General features: G+C 51.6%; 1 protein-coding gene across 1 annotated transcript; it reads right to left on the bottom strand.

Annotated features, from left to right (window-relative positions):
• Positions 1 to 4213: 4213 nt before the first annotated feature.
• Positions 4214 to 7583, bottom strand: LOC118679640 (HLA class II histocompatibility antigen, DM alpha chain). The gene is made up of 5 exons (XM_036356613.1): positions 7414 to 7583; positions 6159 to 6440; positions 5142 to 5420; positions 4805 to 4933; positions 4214 to 4516 (listed from the first exon to the last, which is right to left on the bottom strand). Exons 1-5 carry the CDS (start codon positions 7505 to 7507, stop codon positions 4512 to 4514), a joined length of 789 nt encoding a protein of 262 aa, XP_036212506.1. The 5' UTR covers positions 7508 to 7583; the 3' UTR covers positions 4214 to 4511.
• Between the last annotated feature and the right edge of the window lie 654 nt (positions 7584 to 8237).

Raw genomic sequence — 8237 nt, 5'->3', positions numbered from 1 at the left:
GATATTTTTCCGTTGATATTTAGGAAGAGTAGGAGAGAGGGAAAGACAGAGAGAAATATCGATGTGTGTAGAAACACATCAATTGGCTGCCTCCTGCACATCCCCAACTAGGGCCTGGGCCAGGGAGGAGCCTGCAACCAAGGTACATGACCTTGACCAGAATCCAACCCAGGACCCTTTGGTCCACAGGCCAATGCTCTATCTAGCCAAACCGGCTAGGGCCTAAATCCTATACTTCTAATAATCAATTAAAATAATGGAAAATTGCCAAACATTTATAATATTAGTAAGAACCATAATATATGTAGAAATTACCATAAAAGTAGAAGAACTTTATGAGGGGGAAAACTTTATTAAATTACATAAATGAAGACCTGAAGAAGTAAAGAGACATATCATTTTCCTGAATGGGGCATCCTAACATAACGAAAAAATCAATTTCCCCCATATCCAAGTGACATAACCGAAATGATGTCCCAACCAGAGTCACAGCAGAATTTGGGGAGAAACTGACAAGTTGATTCCAAAACGTCCATGGAAACAAAGACCATGAGTATCTTAGACAATTTTCATAAAGAAGAGAATATTAAAAAGCTACAGTAATTAAAACAACCCGATGCTGACACAGTAACTGAATAATCCACAGACAAATCCACCCATAAAGGGAACTTGGTGTAAAATCCCTGGGGATAAATGGAATATTTGGTCATCGGTATTAATAAGATCAATTTACTATTTGGAGGAAAAGGAAGTTGTATCCTTACACTCAGTAGAAAAATTCTAGGTCAATAACGACCTCCACACAAGCAGAAAACAATCACACTAGTCATAGTGCGGGGAATATCATACACAGCCAGGCCAATGCAAGGCCAAGCTTTCACCCAAAACCACTCGTCAGGAAAAGAGGGATTTGCCTTCTACAGAAGTCCTTAGGGTTTTTCTTTCCAAATTCAGGCCATGTGGTTCCAGCTCTTTGGAGAAGATACAGCATCCTAAAATGATCTCAATTAATAAACTCATTAGAAGAATTAGAATAAAATTGTGTTATGAAGTGTGAGAATGGAAACAGCATTATGCCTACATTCATATATTACATTAGAAAATGTGACTTTAAATTTGTGAGTTGGTAACTGAATAAAGGTAGTTTGAATATTTTTTTAAATATTTTTTATTGATTTTAGAGAGGACGGAAGGGAGAGAGAGAGATAGAAACATCAATGACGAGAGAGAATCATTGATTGGCTGCCTCCCGCACACCCCCTACTGGGGACCGAGCCGCAACCCAGGCATGTGCCCCTGGCCGGAATCGAACCCAGGACCCTTCAGTCGGCAGGCTGACGCTCTATCCATTGAGCCAAACCAGCTAGGGCAGTAGTTTGAATATTTGACTATTTCTCTATAACTTCTATATTTCTAAAATTTCATATATTAAAATTTTTTAAAAAACCTTTTAAGATGTTCTCACTGAGATGAAAATTCAAACGACAATGAGGTATCACCTCTGACCTGTCAGAATGGCTTCCATTAACAAAGCAACAAATAACAAATTCTGGTGAGGATGTGGAGAAAAGGGAACCCTAGTACACTGCTGGTGAGAATGCAGATTGGGGTAGCCATTATGGGAAACAGTATGGAGTTTCCACAAAAAAATTAAATACGGAACTTCCATTTGGCCCAGTGATCCCACTTCTATGGTTATATCTTAAGAAACCCGAAACACTAATCAGAAAGAATGTATGCACCCCTATGTTCATAGAAGCACAATTTACAATAGCAAAGATCTGGAAACAGCCCAAGTGCCCATCAGTAGTAGATGGTACGTTTATACCATAAGAATACTGTACAGCAGTAAAAAATAAGTATTTCTTTTCCTTCGGGACAGCATGGATGGATCTGGAGAGTATTATGCTAAGTGAAATAATCCAGTCAGAGAAAGACAAGTATTACATGATCTCAGTCATATGTGGGATCTAATGAACAAAATAAACTGATAAATAGAATAGATCCAGAGACATAGAAGCACGAAACAGACTGCAGAATCTCAAAGGGAAGACAGGGGAGGGTGGGTAAGTAGGAAGAGATCAACTGAAGAACTTGTATGCATACCTATACTAATAATAGTGGAATATGCAAATTGTCCAGGACACCATCACTTTAACAGTAATGACCTAACAGCAGGCTGCGTGGGGCGACCAGGTTGGCAGGGGGCAGTTGGGGGCGACCAGGCTGGCGGGGGGGGGGCAGTTAGAGGGGACCAGGTCAGCAGAGGGGGCAGTTGGGGCAAACAGGCTGGCGGGGGGGGGGGGGGGTAGTTAGGGGCAACCAAGCTGGCAGGCAGAGGTGGTTAGGGGTGATCAGGCTGGCGGGGGGTGGGGGGGGGCAGTTAGGAGCCAGCGGTCCCAAATTGTGAGAGGGATATCCGACTGCTGGTTTAGGAGAGGGTGCAGGCTGGGCTGAGGGAACCCCCCCACCACCACCCCGCATGAATTTCATGCACCAGGCCGCTAGTATATATATATATATATATATATATATATATATATATATATATATATATATGCATAACCCATGGACACAGACAATAGGGTGGTGAAGGCCTGGGGTGGGGGTGTGGTTGGGCTAAAAGGGGTCAATGTGGGGAAAAGGGGACATCTGTAATACTTTCAACAATAAAGATAAATTTAAGAAATATAAAACTGCATTTTCTTGTGAACTTGTATGGTTTTCTAATATATTTTATGTAGTAATCTTTTTATTTTTTAATATAGTAATCTTATGTCAGTATATTGCAAATGCCTTCTTCCATTTGCAGCTCATCAGTTAACACAGATTCCTCCCTGAATAGATTTATACACAGATTCCCCTCTGAATAGATTTAATTTTGGCCTTTAAAACCCTATGGTTTGAGCTTTTATGATCTTAAGAAATCCTTTCTAACCACAGGCAGTTACAATTTTTGCCGGAACATAAAGTGTTAAGGTAATACCCCACTTTCTCAATGGGAAACTTTTCTACATGCCAAACACTGTTCTAAGCATCTGACAGATAGTAACTTAGTTAAGCTTCACATCAATCCCATCAATCCTACTGTTATCATCATTTCTAAAGAAAGCAAGAGGCAAAGCATATGCAAAGTAGGTTAGCCCCAGGAGTCATGTGCCCGGCCCTAGGGCCCCACTATGGGCCCCGGCGGCACTTTCAGTTCTACCTGGACCTGCCGCTGGGAGAACAGACGGTTTGGAAGGACACATGAATTCCGGGCCCTTCCAGGCTGCTCAGATATCACTTCAGGAGTGTACTTGTACTGTTTTCACAGAACTGACATGACAGGGTCAGAACAGCATCTGGCCTGGCCGGAGTGGCGCAGTTGGGGAGGAGGGGGTCCCCCCGACCCCCAACCCTGTGTGTAACCGGGACCCCATGCACCAGGAGATCTGATTTCCAGTCAGGGCACATGCCCAGGTTGTGGGTTGATCCCCAGTAGTGGGTGTGCAGGAGGCCTCATCAATTCTCATTACTGATGTTTCTATCTCTCTCTCCCGCCCCCTTCCTCTCTCTAAAAAAAAAAAAAAAATCACCATCGCCGGTTTGGCTCAATGGATAGAGCATTGGCCTGTGGACCAAAGGGTCCCGGGTTCGATTCTGGTCAAGGGCACGTGCCTCGGTTGCAGGCTCCTCTCTGACCTGGGCCCTGGTCAGGGCGCATGCAAGAGGCAACCAATCGATGTATTTCTCTCACGTCGATGTTTCTCTTTGTCTTTCCCTCTCTCTTCCACTCTTTCTAAAAATCAATGGAAAAATATCTTCAGGTAAGGATTTAAAAAAATCAATAAAAATAAGAGTAACATCTGAGGCTTACTTTGCCCCTCCTGCCGGCACCCGTTTCCGGGTGATGGCGAAGGTGGAAGGGAGCGTACACTTCTCAAGGCAGTGAAGTGCAAAAATGCCCACAGCAAAAACCCCAGCACTGTGTGCACCCAGGACCAGGAAGCAGCTCTGCATTCACTCCTCACAGTCGCAGGCACTGGCGGGGATGGAAGCATCACGTGGTGCTGGGACCAGGACGGAGGCAGCTAGGAGCCAGGGGGTTCCCATTCCCCCACCCCCACCCCCCAAGGTTCAGGTTAAGGCAAGTTGAATTTGACATGACAACTCACTCAAGTTAAGATATCCAGAAACAAACACCATGAGTTAAAAAAGGAGCCACACCAACAAAAAGTAATGAGATTTATTGCCTTGAAGTGGGAAGGATTGTGGTCACGATAGAAAGGCCACTGGGTTCCCTGGGATGCAGGCCGGGGTAGCACAGCCCCAGCTGAGAAACCTGCACACACATGAACACAAATGCACACGCATGTGCACAGATACACGAACACACATGTGCATAGAAGGCCCAGGGGAGGCCCAGGGCCTTCTGCTCTGAGGAGGAGCGATGCTGGGCAGGCTGTGAGGAACGGGAGCAGCCCCTGCTGGGATGGCCCGGGTACTGGCATCAGACTCGGATCAGGAAGTCAGTCTGAGGAGAGAAGGATGGGGAAAGCCATCAGGGGGACCCCCTCCTCCCCAAACAGTTGATCTCTTCTTGCCCCTCATCTCCGCACCCTTCCTGCAGCTCCCATCACTCCTCAGCCCCTGAAAGCCATCCCTGCGACCCCCCAACCCTGTGTGTAACCGGGACCCCAAGCAGGCAATGCCCATGGAGCTGATACAGCCCCGCCACCCAAGGGCCCGAGGGCCACTCTCAGTCCTCCCCAGGCCCAGGAGAACCCGGGCAGGGCCGCCAGCCCTCCGGCCCCCAACGTACCACCTGAGCAAGGCTTCCGGAAGTGGATGATGAGGACCAAGCCAACGAGGATGCCCAGCACACCCAGGCCGAAGGCCACGCCGCACAACACATTCTCCAGCAGATCGGAGGGCAGCGGGTTGTGGGGCACTGGAGACAAAGGGGAGCAGGCGGGCCCTGAGACCTGGCCAGGGAGCCCCCACCCTGGGAATGATGTGGGTGTCTGGGCTGACAAGGGAGAAACTGAGGCGTGAAAGAGTGAGACTGGACTAAACAAGGTCCAAGTGGAGAAGGAGGCTCCCGTGGGCCTGTGCCCTTTTGCCCCCAGTGAGCCCGGCTCCAGGGAGGAGGGTCTCACCCCAGTAGGCAACCGCTGTGTAGCCGTCAATCTCATGAGTGACAATGCAGGAGAAAAGGTCCTCGGGTGCCGGGGTGAAGTTTAAGTAAGAAAAGGCCTGGAAGCTGAGTCCATCGAGGGCGGAGACGAAAGTGGGCCCGGCGCCCTCCTCGGGGGCCAGGTGGCGCTCCCAGGCCACCGTCAGCGTGGGCGGGAAGAGGTTGCTGACAAAGCAGACCAGCGTGTTGGGCTTGCCGAACTCCAGGGGCTTCAGCGTGAACACCTCGACCACAGGGAACCCTGGAGGGACAGGTGGACGGACAGAAGGGACTCTTTAGGGAGCCAGTGCTTGGAGGGGGCGTGGCATACAGAGGGGAGGGCAGAGACCGCCATGCTGCGGGCTTTGGGGGGAGGTAGGGGGCGCTGGGCTCTGAGGTCTTCTAGGCAAGAAGCAGAGCTGGACCTAGAAGCAGAGCCAGGCCGGGGCCACTGCAGCCGCCCCCTGGCTTCCTGCAGCTCTTCCTGTCCAGGCCCCTCCGTGCCCTCTCATCTCCAGCTGCTTCTCATGGGAACAGCGGCAGGTCCCCGTCTATCCTGCTGAGCACATCCCCAGCGCCCACATCCCCAGTGGTCGGCAAACTCATTAGTCAACAGAGCCAAATATCAACAGTACAACAATTGAAATTTCTTGTGAGAGCCAAATTTTTTAAACTTAAACTATATAGGTATGTACATTGTTATTAACTTAATCAGGGTACTCCTAAGGCTTAGGAAGAGCCACACTCAAGGGGCCAAAGAGCCACATGTGGCCTGCGAGCCACAGTTTGCCGACCATGACCAGGGCCTTCAAGTCTAACTCACCCTGGGGAGGCGCCAATCTAGGCCCCTGTCTTCGGACCCCCACAGAGACAGGCGCAGCCCGTGGCTGGGAGAAAACCCAAGGACCGGGGCAGAACCGGAGCCCCAGAGGTGGGGGCTGGTGTACAGATTAATGAGGTTCCGAATGCAGCTCCCACCCCACACCCCCAAAACCCTGACCTCTAGACACCGGGATTTGCCCTTCCAGCTGCGGGCCTACTTCCTGGACCATGGCTTGGCAGAATGCTTTGTCAAAGAAAATGGTGGAGGCATCTCCAGACTTCTGGGCCCAGTCAGCAAACTCGGGCAGGCGAGGCACGCGGGTGTTCTGGGAAAAGTCGAAGGAGAAGAGCTGGTCCTCGTCGTAGACCTCGGAGAACCCCACGCCCGGGCTCCAGTCCTGACAGTACACCGTGTGCTGGAACGTGTGGTTCTGCAGGCCGGCCCGCCACCCTGCGGCTGCTGCGGAGGAGACAGGGCGGGTCAGGCCTGCAGCCCTGGACGGGGGAGCCCCTCTCGTGTCTGTTATCTGGGCTCTCCCGCCCACTGGGATCTCTCCAAACTACCTCTGCCGTAAAAAGGCCAACCGTCTGAAGTCTGCAGGCTAAAGTGTCGCTGCTGGCGGCTGAAACCCGGCACGCGCCCTGGGAGACCTTTGTCTAATTCCTGGGCCACCCTCGTGAATGTGGGGGGGCCTGGGCTTGGAAGGAAGGGTGAAGGAACGGCCACGCCCTCCCCAGGCTGTAGGTGACACTGCTCCCTCCTCCCCCCACACGTGCTGAACTGAAAAACAGTCTCCAGGCTTCTTTGCAGCCACCTCACTGGCCCCCGAAAACGGCTTCCCCTCGCTCCACTGTCCAGCCCTGGCAACGACAGGACTGGGGAAGTGACCCAGAGCTGCAAGAAATAAGTCCTCGTCTTTGAAACTTCTGGCAGAAATCCCGCCAGCGAGCAGGATACCTACCCAATCCCCAATACCGAGGATAATAGGCATTCCGAGTAAGAGGGAGCTTCCAGATTATTCTTCCACCCTGCCCCATCCTTTCCAGGGAGGGAAATCAAGGGAGACTTTTCAAGAATTGCAAGGTGAGTTGATGCCCGAGTCAGTGGCTCCTGCGTGGAGCCGTGGAAGTAACATTTGCTTTGCCCGAATCCCAGCGCCACCACCGCCCAGTGTATGAACTTACAGGAGTTACTCAAACTCCGAGTCTCACTTTCCTCGCCTGGAAAATGGACGTAATAATCTCTGCTTCAGGAAGCTCTTCCACGAAATGAGTGAAGTTCCCCTGACAGTTTGCCACCCACCCACCCACAGTAGCTCTGTCCCCATTCTGCTAGCCTCCACTACCCGGCAGTGCCCCCACCATTTGCAAAGCGCGGGCTCTCCTCCAGGGCTCTGGGTGGGCACTGGCGCCAAGGGGAGGTGCTGTCATACCTGGAGGGGTGGCCCGGGAGTGGGGCAGCAGCCACAGGAGGTGCAGCAGCTGCAGCAGCGCAGGTCCAGGTCGAGGGCCCCGCACAGGATCCATCCTTCACCCACACTGCGGGCAGGAGCTGCCCCCAGCCGCCCAACTCCCTCCCAGACCCTGTTCCGCCAGCTCACTTCCAATAGTGTCCCTGCCCCTTTGGCTAACCAATCACAGGAGGGAAAGCTCCAACATCACCAGTCGCTGGGGAGAGAGGCCTGGGGCCAGCAACCTCCTGAAGAGGGCTTTCCCAGGCCAGAGCAGGGTGTGTCACTGGGCTGGGTAGGGGAGCTGGGACGTCTGCCTCCTGGTGGGGGCCCCTCCGGTGCCTGCTCAGCCTCAGCCAGGGGTCTCACCCCAGCCAGCGCCCGTGGCGAAGCTCCTCGTCCTGCAGCAAACCCCTGGCTCTCCGCGTTCCCTCCCATCATTAGCTCCGGTGCGTTCTGGAGCCAGAAAATACAAAGGCAAATTCCTGCTTTCAAAGAACTTAAAGTCTAGTGGGGGGAGAGGGTCAACGAATAAATACACAACATTGTAATTAAGTTTAATTAAAACATGCCGAGTGGTTTTGGAAGTAGTCATCGTATGACGGTGAAGGAACAGGTGAGACACATCAGGACGGCTTCTAAGAGTCTTGAAGAAAAAACAGTTTGACAACAGGACGTGAGTGAAGAGAAGAGCGTTCCAGGCCAAGGGATGGGCAAGTGCGTACAGTCAGAGCCCCAGAGCCCCTTCCTGTGAGGCCTCCGTGAAGCTGGAGCGGGTGTGTGGACACTGCTCACGCCTCCCTGTC

The sequence above is a fragment of the Myotis myotis genome, unplaced genomic scaffold (assembly GCF_014108235.1).
Source record: "Myotis myotis isolate mMyoMyo1 unplaced genomic scaffold, mMyoMyo1.p scaffold_m19_p_26, whole genome shotgun sequence".
Taxonomy (NCBI): Eukaryota; Metazoa; Chordata; class Mammalia; order Chiroptera; family Vespertilionidae; genus Myotis; species Myotis myotis.
Note: the sequence above shows the minus strand (reverse complement) of the source record. Positions and strands in the feature narration are given on the sequence as shown.

Excerpts from the sequence above, each read along its gene's own strand:
- LOC118679640 (XM_036356613.1), bottom strand. The coding sequence starts at position 7,507 with ATGGATCCTGTGCGGGGCCCTCGACCTGGACCTGCGCTGCTGCAGCTG. Across the intron at positions 6,441-7,413 it reads CTCCCGGGCCACCCCTCCAG|CAGCCGCAGGGTGGCGGGCC; the intron begins GTATGACAGCAC and ends TCTCCTCCGCAG. Across the intron at positions 5,421-6,158 it reads GCAAATCCCGGTGTCTAGAG|GGTTCCCTGTGGTCGAGGTG; the intron begins GTCAGGGTTTTG and ends CTGTCCCTCCAG.